Raw genomic sequence first — 27,664 nt, 5'->3', positions numbered from 1 at the left:
ATTCATGGAAATACTTACAAAAAGGCCATTTCCACTGAACATTCTCTTTAAATAGTACTCTAACGTTATTTACATCTATACAGTGTATTCAAAATACTTTCATTTGGTAGCGTCCTCTTTCACAAACACAGACAAAGTATGGCAGATTTTGGTCCCTGTCCAAGGAGGGAGAGAGTGGAAGAGGGCTGCTCTCGGAATCTTAAACCAACCACCTTTTGTGTGTCACCGCACCGTCCCACATTGGTGGAGATTGGCTCAACCAATAATATTGTCGGGCATATGTTGTAAAAGTCCCCCCCCCCCCCCCCCCCTCCGAAATTCAACTTTCAGTTACGGTAAGAGACAGGGAGTTGGTTTGAGATTCACGGTGAAAGGAGTAAGGGATTAAATATTTGGCAGCTACCAGCACACAGGACAAGTTGACATCCAAAACCAGATCATCAACACCCCCCCTCCCCTCCCCCGCAGGTGAAGTGAGTAACCATTGCACGTCAGCCATTGTCAGATTACAATAAAAAGTAAAAAGATATTGTGTTTTAACTAATGCCAACAATATTGCTAACTGCAATGCATTAGTGTCGGTTCCTGAGCTTAGTCCCTGTACATCAATGGTTGTTCCACCAATGTTTTGCATCGTCCGAGTCCTCCCCCGTTAGACCTGCTGCGAGTCGGAATGAAATCACGTATTGCTGAAGACGAGTAACAAGATCACCGACCGCCGCGGCATCTTCAAATGCAGTGAAAGTCGAAAGGGGACAATTTTTTGATGGAGGGAACCCAACCAATGAGGTGTTAGTTTGTTTAAAATGCGACTCGCTGGCAGGTTGGTCGGGTAGGCGGGGCCTTTAAAGTTGACAAACCATCGAGTCGTGCCGAGCCATGTGCGTCCGCCGACACATTGGTGGAGTGCTTTTTCTGTTGCGCGAGTGGTCATATTGAAGTCCCAAATTCCCATTTCATCGGAACACCAAGAAGTGCATTGAGCCGCCTCTCTCCCAACGCGGGTCATTTAAGATTGGACCGGGGGGGGGGGGGGGGACAGTCGTCGAGGAGGAATCCAATGCATTGACGAAACTTAACTGTTTACCCTGAGTGGGAGGAAAAACCCACAACGCACACAACCTCAACGCCTCGCCCTGCCATCAGGAGCTTCCACCGATCCTCAAGCGACTCCACACACTCTCTCTCATTTTGGATTTCCAACATTCCACTTAAACACTATGTCTAATCAGCGGGGGGGGGGGGGGGGGGCCTACGGAGGTTACACAAGAGGAAATTTTTCTGGGATGGAATGCAAAAACGCACGGGCCGGGCAATTGGATTGCGCAAGCCAGCTTGCATACATACAAGTGCTTTTTTGTCAATGGTCACCTGTAGAAATAAACTTGACCGACCCCCCCCCCCCCCCTATGGATAACTGGAATCCTCAAGGGGGGGGGGGGGGGGGGGATCCACGCTGCCGTCCCAGTGGCTTTGGGTTGTTTTGGTTCATCCATTAAACTGTCCCTGATAGTGACACAACAGAGAGAAAACTGGAGGGTCCACGGGTGGAAGCAATGGCTTTAGAGGTGGGTGTCCTTTCTCCGATTGGTGGTTGGTTGGGGTGGGTGCTGGTAGTAGGAGTTGTTTGGGGGTTCGGGCGGGGCGGGGGTTTCTGCCTGGGCCTGAGCAACAGTCTCAAAGCACCTCCACGTGGTTCATGTTATTGGCTCTGTTGTGGATCTCTTCCAGAAAGTTCTCCAGCTGCTCGATGAGGACGCGTTTCTTGAACCTGCGCACAGAACGCAAGAGGAAAAAGTCATACACTTGATAACCAAAACTGATCAAATAAAAGCACGGAATGATATTTGTGGTAAAGATTTCAAGTGGTATCGATTTCTTTCATCACAGCACTGATGACCTTGACGGACAACAGGACCAACAACAGAAAGACAAACGGCCCCCTTCCAAGCCCTTCAATCTACACGACGCCCAGTTTTCCAAAACATATGAGCCAGAGCACCACTAGGTTTAACAGGTGGATTGAGTTCAGCACCTGGCAGCTTCTTTGATGATGTTCTGGAGAAAGATGAGCCGTGTGTCCAGCGTGCCCTGGATCTGCTTCAGGAAATGAAAGATCTTCTCATAATCTGCATGAAACAACAGGAGGAGGATAAGAGCACCGTTCGGGTAGACAGCAGTAGAGTATCATGGCCACTTGGGATGAGAAAAACCAAGACTTGGCTTTTTCAACATTGAGAGCATGATCTCACACACACACACACACACACACACACACACACACACACACACACACACACACACACACACACACACACACACACACACACACACACACACACACACACACACACACACACACACACACACACACACACACACACACACACACAGAGAGAGAGAGAGAGAGAGAAAAATTTGAATTTCAATACTCACAAAAATCACAATACATAGATAATCACACTGCATATCTAATCGGCAGGTGGATATCATTAAAATATGGATCTGGAAAGTTCCACCCAATTCCCATTTCTAACAATAATATGATGAAGAGCCATTACATGTCAGAATTCAAGCGCTCCCTGTCCATTACGCACGTTTTTCTATTGTCTTTTGTTTTGTTTTACTCGAGTATGTCCATCAAAAACCCCTACGACCACGATGCACTGGCGGATATAAAAATTTCCCTAAAAGAACAACTTTGGGAAATTTTATCCGGTGATCCAGAGTGGCTGGTGGAGATTTTAGTTGCCAACACTGTCATTAAGCAAAATAACAACAACGCAGCCGCTGTTCCACGCGGGGGCCCGATAGAGGAAGCACCGCGTTAAGCGAGGCGGCATTCAGATCAGAATGAGGTCGCAATCTTACCGTCCACCTCTGCCCAGCATCCTCCTTGCCAATGTCCAGTCCCTGGAGAACAAGATGGATGACCTTCGAGTGAGGATTACATTCCAACGGGATACGAGGAACTGTAGTCCTTCTGCCTGAAGGAGACATGGCTGACCCTGCTGGTGCCGGACCACGGCATACATCCAGCTGAGGCCTTCTCCATGTTCCGCACTGACAGATCGAGTGAGTTTGGGAAATCCAAGGGTGGAGGCAGCTGCATCATGACTAACAGCAGCTGGTGTAACCCCAATAACATCAAGTCTTTCTCCCGCTCCTGCTCGCCAAACCTGGAACAGCTGAGCATCTCATGCCGTCCATTCAACCTCCCCCGGGAATTCGGCACAGTCATCATCACCGCCGTTTATATTCCACCTCAAGTGGACACTGACACAGCACTGTCGGACCTGTATGATGTGTGAACTTCAGAACAAACAACCCGACGCGACTGTGGCGGCGGCTGGGGACTTTAACAGGGCAAACCTTAAAAGTTCTGCCTAATTTCCACCAACACATCACGTGTGCCACCAGGGGAGAGAACTCTGGACCACTGCTATACACTGTACAAGAATGGATACAAACCATCTCGCTCCCTGCTTTCGGCAAATCAGACCACGGCGCCATCTCGTTACTTTCTGTTTACAAACCTTGCGTCGTACGTGGAACTGTAGTGACGAGGGATGTAAACGCGGTGGTAGGACCAATCAGAGGACGCGCTTCGGGATCCTCTGAGTGACGTCGGCTAGGACATGTTCCAATCAAGCTCCAGTGACGTTAGAGAGTTTTCAGAAGTAGCCATGAGCTTCAAAGCTACGTTAGCAGATAGCATCGTTCCCACGGTGAAACCATGGGTTGATAAAACCATCCGCGGCACTCTGAATGCTCGCATGGCCGCTTCCAACGAAGGTCTTGTTTCCGGAAATACGACCAATAACAAAGCGGTGTCCTATAAACGTTGAAGGGCGGTGAAGGATGCTAAAAAGGCTGATTAAGGATCACATCTGCCTTCCTCCCTCTACATTTACCCGCTGCAGTTCGCGTACCGGCAGAACAGATCCACTCACGCACCTGGATGGCTGGAATGGGGCCGATGCGAGATTGCTGTTCAATGACTCCAGTTCAGCTTTCAATACAATAGTCCCCCACCAGACTGGCTGTCAAGCTGCGGGAGAAAGAACTGAACACGCTGCTGTGTGCTGGGATCCTGGACTTCCTCACAACCAGGACCAAGGTGGTTAAGGTGGGGAGGCACACATCCAGCATCCTCACTCTGAACACAGAATCCCCACAGGGCTGCGTCCTCAGCCCCCTACTGTACTCCCTGTACACACATGACTGTGTGGACAGGTCCAGATCCAACACCATCATCAAGTTTGCTGAGAACACAGTTATGTGGGCCGGATAACCGCCGCCGCCAACGACAAGGCCTACCATAAGGAGGTAGCTGACCTGTCACTCTGGTGCCAGGACAACAGGCTCTTCTGAACGTCAGCAAAACTAAGGAGCTGATTGTGGACTTTAGGAGAGGATTACAACTGGGGACGCACGCGCTGCTGGTGATTAATGGGACTTCTGTGGACAGTGTGAGCAGCTTCAAGTACCTGGAGGTCGACATCACGGAGGACTTTACATGGACTTTACAAACACTCGGGTGAGAAAGGCGAGGCAGCGTCTTTACCACATCAGGCAGCTAAACAAATTCAGGGTCTCTGTGAGGACCCTCAAGTCCTTCTACTCCAGAGCAGTGGAGAGCATCCTGACAGGCAACATCACTGCCTGGTTTGGGAACTGTACTGCCCAGGACAGGCGGGCCCTGCAGAGGGTGGTGCGTTCAGCTGAACGTACAGCTGGAACTACCCTCCCCTCCCTGCAGGAGTTATACACAAGGAGGTGTAGTAGCAGAGCCCGCAGGATCATAAAGGATCCTCATCACCCCAACAATGGACCTTTCCAGCTGCTGCGGTCAGGCAAGCGCCTCCGCAGTCACACAGTGTGAACAGAGAGACTGAGGCAGAGTTTCTTCATGCAAGCCATAACAACTGTCAACCCTAAACTCACCAGGGGGGGCCTCACTGAGACACTCACATACACCCCACAGCCTTACTGTACCATATGTTGCATACTGTATCACTGTACTGGGTTATAGCATACTGTGCTGTATTGCTGTTCTGTTCAGAGTTACTATATTGCTGAAATGTACTGTTGTATAATGTCACACACACACACACACACACACACACACACACACACACACACACACACACACACACACACACACACACACACACACACACACACACACACACACACACACACACACACACACACACACACACACACACACACACACACGATTTTTACTCCCTTTTTATTTTATTTACTAACTACATTTCATTTTAGGAATCAGCCGGTTAAGTTAGTAAGCTATTGTGTCAGTTTAGTCCTTATTGTGCATAACCTCCGGGTGCGCTGCAATGACATTTCACTGCATATATGCATGCTTGAATGTATGTATATGTACAGTATGTGATAAATAAACATGTTGAATACGAATAATAGTTCCACGATGCATTCAACATGAGACACTAATGAAAAACCATCCTGTTGCTTCATAGAGACAAATGCCAAATGATTTAATGTCTGAGTGGGGGTGGGCACTCCTCTACGTACGTCTGCCAGGTTTCCTAATCTCCTTGGTGATGAGCCCCCTCAGCTGGTTGTTGACCTCCAGGCACTCGCTGAGGATCTGCCTCTTGAGGGAGGCAGGCGACGGGTAGCGCAGGGGCCGCGCCTCAGGCGAAGGCGAGGGCGAGGGCGAAGGCGAGGCCTCCCCCTCCCCCTCCCCCTCCCTGTCCCCCTCCCCGCCATGCTGGAACTCGCCATCCAGGGCACGGCCGTTCTCTTCCTCCTGCAGCTCCGCGCCCTCCTCCAGATCATGCCACGTTCCCAGGTGGTCTGGGGGGTCCTCGGCTGCCTCGTGGTTCCCCTCTGGGTCCGACAACCTGGAAGGCTCTGGTTTGGAGGTCTCGTCCAGGCTGTAGTGGTTCTCATTCAGGTGGTTGATGATCAGGTCCGGCTCTGGTAGTCCATCGTTAACGTCAGCGTCTGTGGAAGTATGTGCATATTCTTTATTTAATTGCCTTTATATATTTAGAAAAAAAAAAAAAAAAAAAAAAAAAAAAAAAAAAAGGTGAAACTTCCCTAAATTGCCTTTACGGATAACGTAGAACTTTTACAACAGTTTGAAATTGTTGCAGTTCCTTAAATCATGTTGCACAAAACAATTTAGTTCAGCTCGATGTTGTAATCTGTAATGCAGGGCTCGACATAAACGCTTGCCCATGGCTGAGCTGAGCTGAGCTGAGCTGCGTGCCCGAGTGGTGGTGAGGGTGAAAGGTAGTGTTCAAAAGTTAGTCTCATTTCAGTGAGCCGGCTCACAGAAAAGAGACGGCTCTTACGGTTAGCATTTGTTTTAACTATGAAATTAATGTGACTGGACTCAATTAGCATCCGCAAAGACAAATGACATGTCCCCCTCAATATTTAGAAGGCGTGCATTTGTTCTGCCCCCAAAAAAAGGTTGTGTGTTTGAATGGATGAATGAATTTGAATGGATAAAAGGTATTTAAACCATAAATTGATGCAGAAAAGGCACAAGTTGGTACACAAAAAAAAAAAAAAAAATCACCAGAATGGAGGAAATAAAGTGTTTGACAATCAAAATTTCCTGGGGGAGGAGCCCCAGATCCCAACTTATGTTCAAACAAAACCTACACCATTGCACAAGGTGGAGAAGGGGCCTCAAATACGTATTGCCTGAGAACTCCAAATGACTAAGTCACTAAACACAGACAACACCGGCTTTTAAACAGGGAGCTGTTGTTTGAATAGAGGAGACATTGTTATTAAATAGATTTTAATGTGTAAATAAAATGTTCACTCTTTTATAAATGTTTATTCATGGCGCTTTGACTGTATTGCTTGCAGAAAGCTTAAAGGTTAGATTATTTCAAAGCTCCAGCAGATGCTGAGTCATGCTCAAAATGACTATCTAAAATTTTTAATGCAAATAAAATTCTAACGTCAATAATAAAAAATAAAAAAGCTAAACACAGAATAAATTATTTAATAAAAACAAATAAATATTTCTTTCCATGTCGTCCATGATGGCATTTCACTGCCGGTGTGATGTAACCTCCCGCCGCCCCCTGGCGATCGCATCGCCTAACGACGATCCCGAGTAGCCACGATTGGACAATATGAAAATACATACATATACAGTGTATAAATACACACCTTATTTTTTGCAATTGTTACCTCTTAATAAACTATAATTGTCCAAATACCTGTTGATTATCTCACTCACACACACACACACACACACACACACACACACACACACACACACACACACACACACACACACACACACACACACACACACACACACACACACACACACACACACACACACACACACACACACACACTACACTTTGAACAAGTAAATTTGGCATGTGACTTAAAAAGCTTGATGTCAAGTCATATAATGTATTGGAACTCACCAGAGGACCGAGGGCTAGCGGGCGGGGTCACTGGCGGTGTGTAAGCCCTGCCCAATCGCAGCAGAGGGGACATACAGCGCCGTCTCTTCGGCCCCCCTCCCTGCATGTTGCTGCTGTCTCCCGGTCGCTTGCCCTTGTTCTGTGGGCTGGTCACAAACTCGTCCGCCTCGTCAATCATCATGCCCTGTGAGTGACGGCGCGACACAGTTAGCCATTTTCCCATGACACAAAAACCACTGAAACAGCAGCTGCCATGCAGAAAGCCCCACTGCTCAAACACTCCTGTCAATAAGTGGCAAGTAAACAGATGTTACAACTGTTTACTTGTTAGAAAAACGCTAGACATGAAAAATAAAATGTTAGAAAAAAGTTACAACTCTTTTCTATAGTCAGCACATACCTTCTTGTCCAGCTTGAAGGGGTTGCCGAACGTGTGCAGCCGCTTGGGCTGCTCAGGGTCTGCGTCTCGGAGGGGTTGGGGCGCCGCCTTCAGGAAATCCTGGTAGTTTCCCATCTGGGCGATTGGCACGCTGTGGAGCTGGTCTGGGTACAGAAGGGAAGACATGATTGATTAAATGCTCTGCACCGTTTTGGTATACTCCACCATAGAAGACACACTCAAATGAAGTGCTTAGTTTGTGTGTGGACATGAGTGTCTCCTCTACCTGGGTCCTGCCCTCTGAGGGAGCAGATGCTGGTGTTAAGAAGGTTCCTTCTCATGCGACTGAGCTGGTCGAGCAGGTGACTGCGGGGGATGTCATAGGGATTCCTGAAGCTCTGCGGCTTCAGGCTCTGGCATTGAAAGAGGGGAGAGGAGGAATGCAACGTTTGGATTGTTAAAAAATGCTGCAGGAACCAGATGTGTGAAGCTAGAGCTGTGCCTCCCTGAGGCAGGGAAAGCCTATTTCAAACACTCCATCTCTTCAACAAGCAGCAGGCGGTCAAAGGTTACAACACAAGCATGGCATCGGAACGTCAAGAGGTGGAATCTCTGGAGTCTGATATATATAAAAAAAAAAAATCTCTCACACACAGAGAGAGAGAGAGAGAGAGAGAGAGAGAGAGAGAGAGAGAGAAGACCCTTGAGACAGTTAAAAAGTCAGATTTCTGAACAAATCCCCTCAATTATCCGGTTCAGCTGTATGCTAATGTTTTTTTTTTTTGTTTCAAAAATAAATATATGGATAAATATAATCAGACACACACACCCAAACTCTCACCAAATCATCATCTTCTTGGGCTCTCATGGCGGTTTGCCTGCACCTTTCCGCTACAACCCTCTTCTGTTATTTTATCACCCAGATGATGGCACGCGCTATGAATTCCTTCTTTATTGATGCCTCTGTGTGTATGTTCCTTTTTCTTCTTTGGCGTAAGCTGACAGCAGCTTCTTTTTCTGCATGCAAGACCTTGTTTTGAACTGTGCTACAGTCTCACTGCACGTGTGTTATATCTATGTGCGAAACAGTGTGTGTTTTGACCACGGCTCACATCCAGTTGTAATTCTGCCCTCTTCCGTTATCAAATGCTATATGTTGCGTGACCGTATCCACCATGCTCGCTGTATCCCACGAATCCATACCCCCGAAATGCTCAGCTTTATAGTGGGAAAGTTGTGGCGTCACAAAAACATCACATGATTACGTTCCCTGGTTGCTGCAGCTACTGGAAGGGCAGGGCTATGTGAGGAATTCCCCAAATATGTTTACACCTGTTTCCATGACGACTGGACCTCTTTGCTGCACCACATTATCTCATCGGAAACCTCTCGCTATGATGCTGTCACCAAGATGCAAATGCGCAATTTTTTTTCTTTCTGCATCACTCCCTTTACAACCCCACAAACATCTATAACCTTAGCGTTATTAGAGCCTTTATTTAGACAATATCTGGATCAATATTTCTCTTGTGTAACATTAGTCACAATGTAAAGAGATTGTAACTTACATTAAAGTACAATTTTAATATGTATTTGTAGCAATGTAAAGCCCCTTTCCCCACATGGAATTCATAACATTGAGAGATAAAAAAAATATATATCAAAGGCAGTAGGTAGTCAGTCACACAGACCACCTTTATGGAGAAGTTCCATATGGAGTCTATTCCCACATTAGATAACTATTACGGATCCAGGACATAATGGGTTAGGGTTAGTACCTTATGTCCAGTGTAGATGCGACAATCTGTCTGCAACGGACGTAGAATCTGAATAGTTGTCCCCCCCCCCGGCTCTGAGACCAGTGCCTCAATTCCCATCTCCCCACCCCTCCTGGACAGACTCTTCTCTCTGCTGACTGAGCTGGGACACAGGGACAGAGTCCCCGTGCCTGGACGCAATAACCCTAACCGCAAATTATTAAATCAGTGTGATCATTTTCAACCGGTCCTTACACTCTGCCTCTGGAGAAGGAACACTCTCCACCTGTTCTACCTCGCCCTGTCCCTTTTACTGAACGTTGACACCAGCTCCTGTTTTCCCCACATGATGCCAATACGGAACATTGCCAATATATATATGGCTTTCAGTGCATGAAGAGAAAACACACGTGGTACCTTGTTGAGCAGTGCCAAGTGGAAGCCCTGGAACTCCTTGGTGTTGAGCTCCTGCGGCAGGGCTGGGGCCTCCCCTGTGATGCTCTGCAGCAGCTGGTTGAAGTCCCTGCGCTGAGCCAGTGATATGCCGCCCCCGCCCCGCCAGCGCACCTTGATACCCGTCTCTGGTAGAGGCTTTTTACCAATCGAGGAAATCAGACGGTCATACTCTATTTTGGACTGGGAAGAGGAAGGCATGTAAACAGTTATTGGGATCATATACACGGGAAGTTATACAAATCGGTAAAACAACTCACTCACACACAATCACACATATACATTCTACCTGCTGGCTTAGCTTCTTGAGATAGGAGACCACGCTATAGCTCAGGCCGTACTCCATGTTGTCTGCCAGGAGGTTGGGCGCTCCCATGATCCGCAGCGCCTTCCTTAGGGACTACATGCAAACAATTTGGCAAGATGAAACAATGAATACGGTGAATGCTTCATGCATTGAAAACACAAAAAAGATGGCTGGAATTTCAGCTCCGCTCACCCCGATGTAATATGGAGGCATGGTCTTCAGGTAGTTCTCAAAGGACTGGCGCCATTTGATGGTAGGCTTGAACTTGTGCACTTTAATCAAATCATCTTCATGGAGAAAGAAAGGAAACATGGTTGGAACCAGAGCGTCGATCACAGCCTTCAATTAGAATCTGAATGGGTTTAATTTTACCAGGTAAATTTGCATGTACAAGGAATTTATTTTGGTGAGGTTTGGTGCACTCTAGTACAGGCCATAGCATTAAAAAATAAAAAGGGTAACAGTCTGAAAAAAGGAGAATAAAAATAGGAAAAACATATAGTTATAAGAAAATGTCAGATATATACTGACGGCCAAAGATACAGAACAGAAAGTTCAGATATACAGCACACAATGCTATACTATGTACAGGATAAATTACTCTTACGGTATATGGGTGGAAAACCCTAAATTCTTGCTTTCTTATTACCCTATGTACAGTGTGACACCAGTGTTATTGAATGTACATTATTTCACAGTTGTGTGTGAGTGAGAGAGAAACAGTGGAGGCAGTTGTGTGTGTGATAGAGAGAGAGACAGTCAGTGTGGCGGCATAGTGTGTGTGAAAGACAGTCAGTGGGGGGCAGGAGGGGCAGAGGGGCCGGTTGGTGAGTCCCACAGTCCCACTGCCACGGGGTAGAAAGCTTTTCTTGGGGCATGAGGTTTTGGTACTGATGGATCAAATCTGCTGGCCTTCTCCTGAAGTCCACTACCATCTCGACAGTCTTCAGAGGGTTGAGCTCTAGCTTGTTCTGGCCACACCACCAAGCCAGTGGGTCCACCTTGCATCTGTCTGCTGACCCCTGGGCCACACCAGAAGTGACATAGTCAGCGTCACTCCAACACAAAAGCGTCACGTCATTTGACGATGCGTCAACTTCTTCTGGGTCCGCCTTCACTCATTCTACAGCATTCTCAAAACTTTAAAACTTCAAATTGTGAAATTTATCGACTTTCAATAGGTAAGTGAGTTCAGTGACTCTTTGCTTTTAATTTCAACCATTTACTTTTAATTTTATTTGCATTTGGAGTCTGTTTGTTTATGAACGTAGTTTGATTAGTTTGTGAGTTTAACATTTGTTTATATTTCACACAGCAACTTCTGGCTTGAATACAACACCTTGTATCGGTGGAATGAGTAAGTCTTTAAATATATTACACTATATTTATACATTATATAGGGAGAAGCCAGGGACGGCAGCCATGGGTTGATCCCATTAACCAGAGGAGGATGCAGGAGATTTCCACAATCTATACAGTATGTGTATTTTTTGAGCTACAGCTTCTGTAATAGTGTTTTCTGATGATTTTTTGTTATCAATTATTTGTGGTTCGATTATTAAAATGAAGAAAAACATGCAAAATGGATATTACTTTATATTTGATAAAACAATTAATAGCTTAATAATGCCTAATAAACAACAATCTCTACTACACAAATCTATTGCTTGACAAGTAAGTTTGACTACAACCCCCACATAGTTGACTCCAAGCAGCAAGCAGACCGTCCTGCTTCGTGTTGCCGGCAGGTACAGTATCCCAATAAAGTTTATAAAACGATGTTCGCCGACTGATGTTTCTGCTTGGTGTGACCTTCCACATTGATTAACATGGCAGCGTATCTGACGCACTGCTGTGCCGCTGACGTGTCACTTCTGGTGTGGCCCAGGGGTGACTGGTCACCTAGAGATGAGTCCGATGAGGGTGGTGTTGTCTGCAAACTTCAGGAGCTTGACCGAGTGGTGTCTGGAGGTGCAGCCGCTGGTGTGCAGCGAAAAGAGCAGCGGGGAGAGGGTGCAACCTTGGGGGATGCCGGTGCTGACAGTCTGAGAGTCCAACACGCGCACGCTTCACTAGGTTCACTAGCTTCACGTGCTGAGTCCTGTCAGTCAGGAAGTCAGTGATCCACCTGCAGGTGGAGTCGGGCACGCTCAGCTGGAGGAGCTTGTCCCGAAGAGCTGGGCTGATGGTATGGAATCCACAGCTCAAGTTCAAAAACAGGATCCTGGTGTAGGTGCCAGGAGAGTCCAAGTGATGGAGGATGAAGTGGAGTACCACGTTGACCGTCGTCCACAGACCTGTTGGCTATGTAGGCTCTGCAGTGTGTCCTGGGGGGGGGGGGGGTTGGTGATAGTCTTGAGGTGACGTAGCACAAGGCATTCACAAGTATTAATCCCCACCAGAGGTCAGCGCGGCGGGTCGGTAGTCTATAAGACTGGAGTCTTTGAAGCAGGCTGGTACCCTGCAGGCCTCCAGTGAGGTGTTAAAAATGTCTCAACACCGGAGACAGTTTGTCTGCACAGTGTTTCAGTGTGGAGGGGGAGACAGCCTCCCCTCCAGCTGATCTGCCCTTTGAATAGTCTTATAAATGTCTCTCTCCGAAATAGAGTGAGAAGATGTGATGGGGGGTGGGTAAGGTAGAGGTACACTTAAAAAGAAGTAGAGTTTTGGACCAAAAAGATGTATTCAGAACAAGATAAGAACAAATTGATGTGGCGATATGGGTTCTTGGGGTGTTCTCAGTGCAAGCCCCTGAGGCGAACTTTGGCCTTTTCTTGCTCTGAGAGCAGCCCTTGTCGCCATTGGTCATAATGCCGTTGGGTCATGGAAGGGGACTGACTTTAACCTCCCTTTCCGGGTCACTAATCTCCTCCTTTTCCTGATTCAACAAGCTTGTTTTTTCTGGAGCTGCAACATTCGGAGCACATATCCGCCGCTACTCCACTTCTTGGTTCTCCTCACAACAGGTTTAGACAGTTTGACTTTCTGCCAGAATGCAGGGATCAGGTGGACCAATTCATGGTCAGAGTTTCCCAGCCCAGCACGGGGAACGGCGTGATGCACGTTGCGGACGGTGGTGATTTAACGTGTTCTCTGCTCTGGTCGGACAGTTGATAAACTGCTTGTATATCGGGAGTTTGTGTCTTAAGTTCCCTTTGTTAAAGTCCCCGAGAACTAGGAGTCCGGGTGCTTCCTATCCACATCCTGTATCTGATCGGCGAGCAACTGCTGTGCCTCCTGCATGTTGGCTTGCGGTGGAATGTAAACACCAACCAAAATGAAGGATGTGAACTCACTATTCACAATTCATGATGCAAGATTCCAGATCAGGAGAACATTTACGCAAAATGATTTCCACGTCACTGCACTAGTCATCGTGCACGTAAAAACGGATTCCTCCACCTCTAGTTTTGCGCATCAGCTCAGTGTCGTGGTCGGCTTGGAAAAGTTGGAAGCCGGGCAGCTGTAGCGCAAATTCCGGAATAGTTCCACATAACCTTGACTTTTTCAAACACAATACCCAAAGAGAAAAGTCTCCGTTCTTCCCCACAATGCATCAACTCGTCCATATTCTTACACAGTGAATGCATGTTGGAAAGAGATATCGCCTGCAGCGCCCTGCGTAACCCCCTGCCCCAGAAACCCTCCAGGGTCTCACTGCTTGGCCAGGGGCCACAGCACCTTTCACCACAATGTCAAATAATTCCATGGAAGGAGCGAGAAAAGTTGGGAATAAATCCAGAGGAGTAGATTCCCTGATGTTAAGGATCTCTTCTCTTGTGATGAAAACCCATGTGCCGTCGCAAAAAAACAACATTAACACCGAAAAGAAGAAGAAGGAAAAAAAAAAAAAAAAAAAAAAAAAAAGACTCAAAATAACGCGCACCAATTCACAGTGGCTGCCATTGGTGGCGCCATCTTGATATTACAATCAAAATTGTAATCTCATAGAGATGAACGGTCATTTGTTTCTTACCCAGCAGTGGCAGCAGCACAGGATAGTTGTAAGGCATGACAAACAGGTTGACACAGTTTAGAGCTGTGCTGGCCTTCAGGTAGCCAAAAGGCTGACCCAGGTCACTGTATTTGGCACTGTTACACACAAACACCTACAGAGGGAAGAAAAGGCAGCAAGTTAAGAAAAGAGGGGCTGTATTGTTTTTAGAGTACAAGAATGTATAATACATTTTTAAGCCATGTGGATATCAGTTTTCAAATCAAAACACAAATATTCCAATCTTATTTTGGAACACGAAACAGAATACCATGCTATGACTATGTCTGAAGATGTTTCTCCAGTGTATAATACCATTGGGAACAACAAATTCAATTATCATCCCACCTTACAAACTCAGTGTTTTTTAAATAAATGCTTGGACGATTGACTAATCTATGTCAGACATACAAATCGGTGTGTGTGTGTGTGCCAACCTGCCAGCAGGTGTGGGGAGACTTCCTCTCCAAGATGTATTGGGTTAGAGGCGAGGGTTCCAGCTCATATTTGTCAAAGGGCACCTTGTCTATGACCATGGGCTCGGCGTCCAGACAGGAGAAACGCACATGAGGGTGGGCCGAGCGGGGCGGCTGGTCAAGGACAAGAATAGTCATAATCAAGGTCATAAAAATCAACCATTCACTTTAATAAACGAACCGATCAAAATAATACAATTGTCATGAATTATCACTGCCATGACCATGTCTAGCCTGGTGTTGTGTCACATAGGAACCAACAAAGCTTATTCGGAGAACAGTGCATCCCGCACATCGAAAGGGAAATCCATAATGTGAATGTTTCCTCACCAGTGTGGGAGAGTTCTGATCCGGCCAGAAGGCCTCTGGGATAGGCCAGTGTCCGATGGGTACGCCGGTCTTGGGGTTAGGGCGCACGTAGATAAGCTTGTGACAGCAGTACCACGTCTGGGGACCGGCCTTCACTGGCTCGGCTGGAGAGTCTAAATAGGCACAGATAGAAGGATAGGGAGTGAGAGGGAAGAATAGTAAGATGGACTTTTAAAGTGAAAATATTTGGGGTTGTTGTTTTTGAGCTGAAATTCAGCTGACTAATAACAAACTCATGTCCCAGACTGGATCACATTATCTACAGAAACTTCCCAGAGAATGTGATTTATCTTTTTAACACACTCTGGCACAGTCCATCATAACACTGATTTCTTTAGGCGGCCTGTGATCAAAACAGCAAACCGAGCGGGGGCGGAGGTGGCTTGCCTTCAGCTGATACTCTGAGGGCTTTCACAACAAGGCAAAGGCAATGTTTTAATAGGTACAGTAGGTGGGGATTTTGACAGGAAAAAATACCCTTTGGTGGTGGTTGGGCAACAGCGAAAGCTCAGTAACGAGGAAAAATGTCGAGTGGGAGTGAGATGGAGAGAGTACAAGCATCTTGCCCCAATTAAAAAAGGGAAGCTCAGCTTTGCAGGAGTCTGATCTTGATCACTGTCTCACCTTCAAGTGGTGGCGGGTCTGGACCCGTCTTCTCAAAGTTGATCACCACGCCACTTTGAATCTTCTGCACCAGAGACTCCAAACACTGGTTCAACATGCGCTGGGAGAAAACACTGTAGGAACGTCCTGCAAGGAGACAGACAAAAACAGATTGGCTTTGTGAGAATATGTAAATTCTCTGCGCCAAAACGATATACTATTCACAACATGAGTGGAAAACCTTCTCAGAGTGCACTGAAGTTCACTACCCGTTTATGTGCGCTACCCGTAGTCAGTCTTATTTGCTATTGCTGATAAGCCCTCATTGTTCATCAGACAGGCAGCCTGCGACATTTATTGTCTGACACTTCACCTCCAGCGACCCGCCGTGTACCCATTCACACAGACACGTTTCAATAGGCCCTGGCATTGTGTCTGCTCCACCATCAGCAGTAATGGAAAGGCAGCATATAGACCACGACTCATTGTCTGCGGGAGCTGTGTCATGTTTGGCATTCAGTGCCACTGGTCGGCTTGTGAAAGCCTAGCCTACTGGCAGCCCTATGGCTCTGTGAGCGGTGCCTGTTCTCATCTTAACCCCACCATCACAGCTGTTCTAGCCTGTTCCCACTTGCTTTATTGTCAAAACCAGGAGATGTGAAGGATTGATTAAATGGGTGGCTGACGAACAGGCTATGGACTTCAACAGCGAGAAAGGGTTTATTTTCTCAACACTAGGGAAAATAATAGATACATGCTGAAGAGGAGATGAAAATAGCATGTGACCTTGCCTGGATGACAAGGTAAACAAAACAGCTGGCTGACTTGTTTATGTCATCCATGTCTTCCCTAACAACAATACCCCCTTTGTTGCATTTCTTTGGTATTGTTTGGGATAGTTTGTTAGCTCTGCATTGGCCTACATTTAAGAAATCGCTATTCATATCTTGTTATAAATCATTTTGAGCATGGCCTGGCAAGTTCTCTCTCGGCTATGGAGTAAAAGACTGATGTGTCTCCAAAGATGGATAAGTCCATAAATCCACATTTCAAGTTACATTTACTCAGTAATTTGCCAATGACAGATTAAATGTACTTAGTCACTTTTGGAAAATGGTAGATGTCTTACATGGTTAAGTAAATAGGTTGTATAAAAAGGTTCACCATCAAAGCAGTCCACTTTAAGAATGCAGATTGTTTTACCGTTTTTACAAGTTTAATGAAAATACATGAAAACAAAAAGAGTGTTTAAATGGTAAACTCACTCATTCAACAGTTACAGTACATATTTGGTCTGAAAACATTCAACAACTTCAAAAGGGTCTACCAGGTTGAAGCAGAGTTGGATTTTGAAAACACTGACGTTTGATTGTTGTTCTCCATGGAGAGGAATGCATGGGACATCAAAAAAACCCATTGCATTTTAACCAAATGGAGGGCCAGTGCACATTACTTTCAATATTAAATAAAAAATTATATGAAAAATGAAAAGCAAAGACGATTGTGTGGTGCTTTAAATGAGAAAACTAAATGCTAAATTTTCGCCAATTATCACAGTCATGTTCACGTTGGTTTCTACAATTTAAGTAGTAGAGTGAAACCAACAATTTTAAGCTAAATCAAAAATATATAAATACACACAGCGGCACCCACACTATCATAAACAACTTTGATATAGTAATGGGAATTGGGAGTGACATTTCGATTCAACAATGTTATTATTATTATTAGCTGCAGATTCAATATGCATTGCGATCATTTTATTAGTGTGAGCTTGTGAGTTCTGATATTACAGGTCTTGAAATTCAACCAAAAACTTTTACACTCAAACGGTGAGCTGCAAAGCAATACAGGGCCTGGTATTGAAATGATGTAGATCAGCAAGAATCTCTAAGACCAGAATTATCTGAAATGCTTCACGAGCGAGTAGCTTTGGATGTTAAGTCACCTGAAAGTCACTATAAAAGTTATATTGACACTTGTTGCCATTTTCCTCCACATCAACCTTACCTCCTGTAACCTCACACATGGGGGTAATGGCCGAATCATCAGGTGGGACGCCACCCATGGGTTCGGGTTCCACGGAAGTGTGGCCAGAGATGCGCAACACCAGGGCGAATAGGCGCTGGTCCCAGCGGAAGGGCTCCTTGGTCAGCTCGCTGCCCGGCAGAGGGGTGGTAAGGGGCAGGTGGAGCTGAAGGATGAAAAAACAGAGACCGTGTAAATGTGGAGGAAAAGACGTGAGTTGATGTATTCCTTTTGCATGTGAGTCACGGCAGAGGTATCAGTCATGGACAGCAGAATGGACAATTATACAGGAGGATGTGTTAGGGTGTATAGTTAATACCATAAGGACTGAATCCCAAGGTCGTGAAACAAGCAACAAAGAATTTATGGAAAGAAACCAAATTCAGCAGATGTCTGCAGTGTAAACAGTTGTGCTGCACTGCTTGTTCAAATTTTGTGCTTACATTTCAGTAATTTAGCAGATACTTTCACATGATTTGCCATAAGTGCATTTATCACTAGTGGTGGAACAGTCCATACATCACATTCACTAGCCAGCAAGGTCTTCTCGTCAATCAAATCTGCACACAAAACTGTATAAGGTTTTTCTAGGGTTTCAGGGCTGTGTAGCACCTGGTATGGAAACTTCATACTTTAAGGTATTGAGTTTTAAAACGCTGTGTGACATATAATACCGAAATTTGGATCATTTAGTTTATCTCTTTGGCATTGGTGGGGCAAAATGATAACCTTAATATTACAACTATCTGTGAACTGCACAGCTGAACCTTAAATAACAGAAGGTGCCAGTGGCTGCACCATAACAGCCCTCCAAGCTCACAGCGTAGTACATCTATGGAAACCATAAAGCAGGACCATCTGAGCCACCGCCTTTGCAGTTATTTTTTATGTAGGCACAGGAAAGCTGCGCTTCTGTTCTTATCAAAACAATAGAGGTATATGGCTTAATAGCATGCTCTCCCAGGGAGTGAGTGAGAGAATGTTCCAGCTGCCTGCTGCTTGTGTGGGTGGCAGAGGAGGCGATCATTGAGAGAATGAGAGTTAGAAACGGCTCAAGAACCATATAGAGGCTCAGGGAATCCATGTGACCAGAGCAATCAGCAGACAAGGATACAGAGCGGAGACGTACTTGTCTAGGAGCCGCTGCACTCGTTTCAGGGTTCTGACCTTCATAGCTTAACCTACTTGCTTCAGGCTGTTAACTATTAACTAAAACCTACCAGCTGTTTTAACTATTCAAATATATTTTATGATAAGAATAAGGTTTATGATTTTAACAGTTATGAGTCACATTATATGTGACCAAGTTTGACCTTAATCCATTATCACAATCATCTTTGTTTGGTGTAATAGACTGATCAGCCACAACATTAAAATCACTGACAGGTGAAGTGAATAACACTGATCGTCTCGTTCCAATGGCACCTGTCAAGGGGTGGGATATAGGAGGCAGCAAGTGAACCGTCAGTTCTTTAAGTTGATGTGTTGGAAGCAGGAAAATGGGATGAGGGCAGAATTGTGATGGCTAGATGACTGGGTCAGAGAATCTCCAAAATGGCAGGTCTTGGTGTTCCTGGTATACAGTGATTGGTACCAACCAAAAGTGGTCCAAGGAAGGACAACCACTAAATGGGCAAATGGGTCATAGACGCGCAAGGCTCATTAGTGCGCGTGGGGAGCGAAGGCTAGCCTGTCTGGTCCGATCCCCACAAAGGAGCTACTTTAGTACACATTGCTGAAAAAGTTAATGCTGGCTATGATAGAAAGGTGTCGGAACCCACAGTGCATGACATGCTCATGCTGACCCCCTGTCCACCGCCTAAAATGGGCACGTGAGCATCAGAACTGGACTATGGAGCAATGGAAGGTGGTCTGGTCTGGTCTGATGAATCATGTTTTCTTTTACATCATGTGGATGGTAGGGTGCGTTTGCGTTGCAGCACCAGGTAACCACGTCTCCGCTTCCCATAGTGCACCGGGATGCACTATGGGAAGAAGGCAAGCCATCGGAGGTGGTGTGATGCTTGGGCAATGTTCTGCTGGGGAAACCTTGGGTCCTGGCATTCATGTGGATGTTACTCTGACACATACCACCTACCTAAACATTGTTGCAGACCAAGTACACCCCTTCATGGCAATGATATTTCCTGATGGCAGTGGCCTCTTTCAGCTGGATAATGTGCCCTGCCACTACAAAAAATTTGTTCAGGAATAGTTTGAGGAACATGACAAAGAGTTTAAAAGGTGTTGACTTGGCCTACAAATGTTTCAGATCTCGAGTATCTGTGGGATGTGCTGGAACGACAAGCCCGATACATGGGGGTCCCACCTTGCAACTTGAAGGACTTAAAAGATATGCTACTAAAATCTTGGTGCCAGATACCAAAGGACACCTTGAGGTCTTGTGGAGTCCATGTCTTGACGGGTCAGAGCGGCACGCACACACACAGACACACAGACAGACAGACAGACAGACAGACAGACAGACAGACAGACAGACAGACAGACAGACAGACAGACAGACAGACAGACAGACAGACAGACAGACAGACAGACACACACACACACACACACACACACACACACGGTGCTACAGGAGTTATGGGTGCTTGTGTTTAAGTGAACATTTGTGTGTGATGAGGAGGGAATGCGGGACAGTCCATCTCTAGAGAGACCGTGGCTGACCTCATCCTGGACGCCACTGGTGCTAGTCAGTTTGTTGCCATCTGTGATGGCTATGATGATAGCTGGCTCCAGGAAGAAGGGGTTCCTCCCCTAAAAAAAAAAAAAAAAAAAAAACAGAAGAGGGACAGATTAAACTAAAACACATCAACCATTCAGGAAGGAGCCAAAAGGAAGAAATACACAATGGCAGGACCACCAAAACAAGAATAAATAATAAGGTAGGGTAGATGCTATTGTCACAGTACACTGCATTTGAAGCTAAAGAGTGAGATTTCAAGAGGTTCTGTGTTTTATTCTCTCTCTAAAGTTAGTCAAAAATAAGTAGTGTTATATATATATATAATACACAGGGGATCTACATGAAGTGGGAGGGTGAGGAGAGACATCCTTAACCTTAGGGAATAATAAATAGAAGCAGTGCCGTCTGCAGGGAGAGAAAGGCTACATCAACATCTCTGACAATAACAAAAATGGCATTGGTCAGAGTAGGGGAGAAGAGCCTCGCCAGCTCATGACACACTCCATAAGGCCACTGTACATCCCATGAGGGCTCCCTCTCAAAGGTGGAACGCTATATCATGAAAGCAGCCTTTTTGTGCTGATTAACAAATCTAAAGGAGTGTGGCATGCATCACCATCCATCATCCTTCCACAGCTATGTGGGATTGATTAGCTCATAATAACTTGAGTTACTTGTATGAAAACCTGAGCTTGAACCAGGACCTGTGTAACTGCACTGCCATGACACCGTTCCCATAGGGTCCTGGTGCCTCACACACCCTTGACAGCTAGGCTTATATTACTGGATGTGTGCACACGCTGCATTTTTTTTTTTTTTTTCCCCCTCGAAGCAATACATTTGGTTACATAATAAGAATAAGTACATGACACCCACAGTACATAACAACACACAACAAGACAAGCAGCCAATCACCGGAAGGGTTTTTCGATTTAACAAGGCGTGTGATTGGGTCACTACAGCAGCAGTAGCTACAACAGTCTGTTAAAGGATAGGATCACAATTTTTCAAGTCTGTCTTAAAACAACAGTCAGGTGCCCATATGAACAGTGACAGGCTTTCCTCGCTGTAGTCACCACCGCCCCCTTGTCTTGTTAAATTAATTACTTTTAATTGCACAAATACTTCATTGTACAGTTTTGTACAGTTATTTAATAATTATTTCAATAATTAACATTTCCAAAATGTACAAGTGTGAAAATCATTTTGATGGGGAGGAGTGGCGGCATTTTACGCAACTGAATGCTTCCATTCACATGATGGGTATAGTAGAAAAAAAAGATATCTAATAAAGTACTCTGTTGGTATCGGTGTAGATCTATATACAGTAGTACAGGGAGAGCTATGGGGTGGGGAGAAGAGACAGTTTTGTTAATAGAACTATACATGCATTTAATAACTCGATATCTAACACAGTCACAAACACTTCATATAGCAGAGATCAGTGGTAAACAAATAAACATTGGTTATTACTGTGTACTGCCAGCGATAAATATAGGCCAGTTCTTATCAAAGCCAATAATATGCTGTTCTATGTGGCGGCGTGCTGGGGGCAGAAGCATCGGGTGATACGAGGGTAAATAAGTAAATAAAGAAAGCCGTTTCTGTCCTGTGTCACCCTGGACCAGCATCCAGGTGACTGGACCAGGAGGAAGGCCTACGTCCTGGCCATCATGGACAACCACTCCCACCCACTTCATGACACTGTAGCAGAGCAGAGCCTTCAGAAACAGAGCGGCTAAGACAACAACAGTGCTCCGTGGAGTGCTATAGGAAGTGTTTACTGCTGCTGCCATGAGACCTTTGTAACTCCTCCCATGGCTCGACTCGAGTCTGATCAGGGATGTTAAAACTATGTCTTAAAACAACAGTCAGGTGCCCATATGAACATTGACAGGCTTTCCTCACTGTAATCACCCCCCCACCCATGTCTTGTTAAATTAATTACTTTTAATTGCACAAATACTTCATTGTACTTCATTGTACAGTTTTGTACAGTTTTTTAATAATTATTTCAATAATTAACATTTTCAAAATGTGTTGGTGTGAAAATCATTTTGATGGGGAGGAGTGGCGGCATTTTACGCAACTGAATGCTTCCATTCACATGATGGGTATAGTAGAAAGAAAAGGTATCTAATAAAATACTCTGTTGGTATCGGTGTAGATCTATATACAGTAGATCCTTTTGGCAAAAATTTTTATATAAATTTATATAAATAAACTGTGAATGAAGTCCCTCTGAAATGATGTATAGCTGGGTCCACTGTCAAGAAGTGACGGCGATCCAGTGCACTGTCCGTCCATCACAACAGGTTTGCAGAAGTTCAGGCATTGAAGCATTGCATGCAACTTCGTGTGCAATGCTTCTCCAGTGCCTGCACAGCTAAATTAATTTCTCAGAGTAAAATGTTAAGCTACAGAGCCTTCTAGGTTTGGGGTTCCTGATTGGTTGATGCAAACAACCAGGCAAACATATTAGCCTACGCAAGTCAGTGTGCCTGTTATCAGAGCGACGATGAGCCCTTAGTCTGCCTATGAAAGCCATAAAAGGCAAGCCAGCGTCTAAAATGCTTTAAAAAAATGGCGCCTTTGTTGTTTGGACTGCCTTTAGCTTAAATTGTGGTTCAGATGGTCACTGTAATTATGAAAAAGATTATTGGAAGACCGGAATATTTATTTAAAAGAAAATCTGACAAGTTCTGACCACTATTTGATGAAGACTTCAAAAGATATTAAAACATTCATGCCATTAACAATTAGTTGCTCTAAAAACCTAAACAACATAATATAAGAATAACCTCAATTTTAACTTAAGTATTTTTGAAGTTCACCTGCCTGCCTCCCCTTGAGAACTTCCTTACAAATATTAGCTGTCGGTTTAAAAGTGGCACAATACAGCATATGAGATGGGTTGATGACAGTAGTTTGTATGGCAAGGACACCTTTAGGGACAATCCTAGACCATTAGCACCAATCTGCATCCATTGGGTACACAGTCATGGTGAGACAGAATTTTAAATGCAAATGATTTCTTTTCAAAAATTAATCTTGCCTCATGTTTAAAAGATTAGGAGGAAATTAAATGATTATGAGGGCAGCCAAGAGGTCACGATATTAGTCTTTGGACTAAATCTCGTGACAGAGCCTGGGTTGGACTAAAACTAATTTGGTCCCTCCAACAAGCTTGTTTCTGTCCATGTATGCATTTTGCCTCCCAGGCAGCGTGGTACTTGCCACTCAGACTCCTAAGTGACTATCATGCATTATTCACACTGTATGTACAAATTATCCTCAACGGAGGAGATCCTCCCTTTGTTTCTCAGGAAACGCTGGCTAAACGACCATCCTCCCTACTACTTACCTCAAGTTCTTTCCCCTTTTACCCTCTGACTGGAAAGCAGATGCCCTGATACAATATCAAATCACAAAAGTACCATAACCGGGTTGTGCACCAATTTCTGCACACACTGCAGCCATGAATACCGGACACAGCATGAAAGGAAAACGGTAAGTGTATCCATGTTGTGTTCGCATTCAATTGTTTTCCCAGCCTTGCAGTTAACAAGTCTGATGTTGTGATTTTCTGAGCTTATCCTATAGACCTAAGAGACCACATCTTTCTCTTAAAATCATAGATCATGAGCACCTTAAACAGAACGAGCAGATTATTAAAGAGGTTTCATGAGAAATCCTTCCATTACTAGTTACATTTCATTCTTCTCCACAAAAAAGTCTTTACATCATTTGGGCCCCAAGTTCCTGATATTTATAATATGAAATTTGAGACAAAGCTTACCACTCAATGAGTGGCCAAGCTTTACCTTACTATTAACATTTAGTAAACTATTACATCGGCCAAAGCAGGGAATGAATTGCTTATCATCATAGAAGATTTTCTATTGAAGAGCTTCCTCTGCTCAATAAAACACCAGGTTATAAATTAACAATCCATATAATTTATATAAAATCTTAAGAGATTAATTTAAATGAGTATAGCCTATGTAATTCTAAGCCCATCAATGCTCCCGGCAAAAACCAACCCAATAACAGTGAGAGATCAATAATGGCTACTGACATTATGGCTGTCAGTTTGTTTCATGAACCCTTGTTCCTTGAAGTGCGGGTGGGGCCAGAATGTGCTGGTGTTTGATGCTTGTAAGACTGGGGGTGACGGGACACTGTGGTTTGGCGGCAATACCTTGTCAAGTCACTTTACTAGTCTAGTTCTCTTTCTACCTTTCCGGTACAACATACCTGTCCATAGTTGTCTATCCCAGTCACTAATCTATTGAGATTGAGCAAATCAAAAGCGGTCCTCAAAGACTGGCCAATAGTTGTGAGTCCAGTTGCTTGGAGGTTCCTCAATTCTGTCATGAACGTTGCATGGCTCTCTTTCCATCCAGCCTTGGGGGAGAGATATGGGGTGGGGAGAAGAGACGGTTTTGTTAATAGAACTATACATGCATTTAATAACTAGATATCTAACACAGTCCCAAACACGTCATATAGCAGAGATGAGTGGTAAACAAATAAACATTGGTTATTACTGTGTACTGCCAGCGATAAATATAGGCCAGTTCTTATCAAAGCCAATAATATGCTGTTCTATGGGGCGGCGTGCTGGGGGCAGAAGCATCGGGTGAAAAGAGGGTAAATAAGTAAATAAAGAAAGCCGTTTCTGTCCTGTGTCACCCTGGACCAGCATCCAGGTGACTGGACCAGGAGGAAGGCCTACGTCCTGGCCATCATGGACAACCACTCCCACCCACTTCATGACACTGTAGCAGAGCAGAGCCTTCAGAAACAGAGCGGCTTAGACAACCACAGTGCTCCGTGGAGTGCTATAGGAAGTGTTTACTGCTGCTGCCATGAGACCTTTGTAACTCCTCCCATGGCTCGACTCGAGTCTGATCAGGGATGTTAAAACTATGTAAAAAAAATAAAAATAATAATGTAAATTGTATGTTTTCATAATCACTTTGTTTTCCATACTAGCAGAGATTTAACAGTTAATTTTATGGCGCATCGTATTATTTAGATTGAAAGTTAAAATTTAACTTTCAATGTGTAGTGGCATATTTTCAGGTTCATCGCATATTGCAATTGCATTGGTATTACTGTATTATTATAGCCTCTGGTTTTGATGTGAGCTGCTATTGTATAGTAGAATAAAGTTTCTATCCTGGGCCGAGCCCTTCATCCAACCAGGCTGGACTGGACCGAGGCGATGCCTTAGAAAGTGCTAGTTTACCCAAACAAGTGAAGTAGGCGAGTCGCCCCCTCCCTTCCCCACCCCACCCCACCCACCCCACCCCCTGTATAAATAACTCCCAGAGTTCCTTGCGGCTCACACTGAAACAAAATGTCGGCCATGTTTTAAAAGGGGTACGAAAGCTCCTCCTGATCTGAAGATTTTCTTCCACCACACAAACGATGCGGCGACCACAACGTGGTGGAGCGGGCGGAAAGGACAATTTATCCGCGAAAATAAAAACTCTACCTTTATTCCGAGCGGAACGTCCTCAAAATTTACCAACATGTACCGGTCCCCTCGGCTCGCCGGATCTCTCCCTCTGAGCTGTGGAGATAGTACAAGAATTATTTACGGTTATTAAGGCATTTTTTTTTTTTAGATCGCAACAGTACAACGATGGTGTGAGCCGCCAATGCCACTCGGGTCTCTCCCCAAAATCCATTCATTACAGTACCTTCATAAAAGTCTCAACAGCGCCTTTCGCTACGTCCAGATAGGTAGTGCCCAGATGGGTGCGCTGGTTCATGGAAGCGGACGTGTCTATCAGAAAAAGTAACACGGGCATTGTGGTGGTGATGACACGTTCGGCATGGACTTGGTGTCAGTGCAACCGGCCAAAACGCCAAAAAAAAAATCTTTTGTTCTCCTGCCGCCCTGTATCACCCCCTCCTCAGCTAGCTAGCTGGCTAACTGGCTGGCTAACTGTCTGTCTCAGCCATTCTCTGGAAAAAAAAAAAGTACAAGAACAGTGAGTGTTAGAAGCCCTTTCTCGGTAAAGTCAACTGAAAACCTTCGACCCTAGGGGCAGGTTGTGGATTTACGAGGGGTTTGAATAATTTTGGTGGTATTTTGCAAATTTCCCTAAGTTTCATGGAAACAAAAGTTCCCCCCCTCAGTGTCAGTGGCTGCTTCTCCCTACACTGAGTGCGCTGTCTTGTCCGCCGCTTTTAATCTCAGCCCCGCGCCTGACCCCGCCTCCCAAGCGGGCTTTCGGCGTCACGTGCCCGCGGACTCGCCTCTCCATTGGCTGTTTCGGGCCCCTGATTACCATATCCAAATAAGGCGCAAGCCCTCCCCGCCCCCCCCCTCCCCCTGCGCATGCCCGCTCGGGAGGGCGGGTGGTGGCAGGCTCCGCTCCCCTTTTTCCGACTCGGCTCCCGACGTCTCACTCGGGGGGAGCGGTTTCGCCCTTTCCCCCGACGCCTCGCCCGTCGAACCCGGCGCGGGCGTGCGAGAGAGGGGGGGACGCCTGCTGCGCGGCGCATGGGAGTCGGCCGAGTCGGTGCAGCCGTGTGCGGCGCGGAATCGAAAGGACAAAAAGACAAAACAATAAAAGACATTCGTTTGGGCGGGATTTGAACGTGTCTGTCGGTCGGATTCTATATAGAATACGCCGGACGCCTTGGCCCTTTCCCTTTTAGTTCCAAACATATATTTATTTAAGTTTGAGAGTCGACGATTCCCCCTCGCACGTACACGTTTCCCCGGAGTGACTCCCGACGCCGGAATCGCTTGAAATATGAATTCGCTACGAACGAATCGTTCGCGAGACTCTCATCACTATTGGAGGCTGGAATGCGAAGAAAGAAATACTCCCAGTCAAGAAGATGTGTTGCGGGTCGGGGAATCCGACGATCTGCGGCTGCCTCATTAAACCACACTGGATCTGTTATTTGTGCGCATTAAGTGGTAGGGCGTAACGTCCACCCTGTGAACCGATTGCATAATCCGCATTCACTCCATCTCTTGCACGGGCGCAGGGTGCTGGGGGGCGCCCCTCGGGGCACAGCGGAGTGCGAGAAAGAAGAGAAATTAAGACGTGTTGTCTTTAGATTCAAGGGGAGATAGACTCGGCGTAATCGTCATTGTCAGTGAGTTGCAAC

General features: G+C 45.5%; 1 protein-coding gene across 2 annotated transcripts; it reads right to left on the bottom strand.

Annotated features, from left to right (window-relative positions):
- On the bottom strand, window positions 1–26,677 carry ints6 (integrator complex subunit 6). Of its 2 annotated transcripts, XM_080019399.1 has the most exons (18): window positions 26,236–26,677; window positions 26,028–26,105; window positions 24,782–24,931; window positions 20,506–20,595; window positions 17,803–17,986; window positions 15,814–15,939; window positions 15,151–15,302; window positions 14,782–14,934; window positions 14,327–14,459; window positions 10,543–10,637; window positions 10,333–10,443; window positions 10,008–10,226; window positions 8,120–8,246; window positions 7,855–7,997; window positions 7,455–7,638; window positions 5,560–5,994; window positions 2,036–2,129; window positions 1–1,771 (listed from the first exon to the last, which is right to left on the bottom strand). In XM_080019399.1, exons 1-18 carry the CDS (start codon window positions 26,344–26,346, stop codon window positions 1,678–1,680), a joined length of 2,679 nt encoding a protein of 892 aa, XP_079875525.1. In that variant the 5' UTR covers window positions 26,347–26,677; the 3' UTR covers window positions 1–1,677. The 2 variants fall into 2 exon arrangements, with proteins under 2 accessions (XP_079875525.1, XP_079875526.1); XM_080019400.1 differs by lacking the exons at window positions 1–1,771; window positions 2,036–2,129; window positions 5,560–5,994; ... (4 more) ...; window positions 10,333–10,443; window positions 10,543–10,637 and adding an exon at window positions 11,066–11,372.
- Between the last annotated feature and the right edge of the window lie 987 nt (window positions 26,678–27,664).

Source organism: Zeus faber, assembly GCF_960531495.2.
Source record: "Zeus faber genome assembly, chromosome: 18".
NCBI classification, from domain to species: domain Eukaryota; kingdom Metazoa; phylum Chordata; class Actinopteri; order Zeiformes; family Zeidae; genus Zeus; species Zeus faber.
This window is presented reverse-complemented; position numbering and strand designations above follow the sequence as displayed.

Excerpts from the sequence above, each read along its gene's own strand:
- ints6 (XM_080019399.1), bottom strand. The coding sequence starts at position 26,346 with ATGCCCGTGTTACTTTTTCTGATAGACACGTCCGCTTCCATGAACCAG. Across the intron at positions 15,940-17,802 it reads CATGTGTGAGGTTACAGGAG|GACGTTCCTACAGTGTTTTC; the intron begins GTAAGGTTGATG and ends GTCTCCTTGCAG. Across the intron at positions 5,995-7,454 it reads CGCTAGCCCTCGGTCCTCTG|ACGCTGACGTTAACGATGGA; the intron begins GTGAGTTCCAAT and ends ATACTTCCACAG.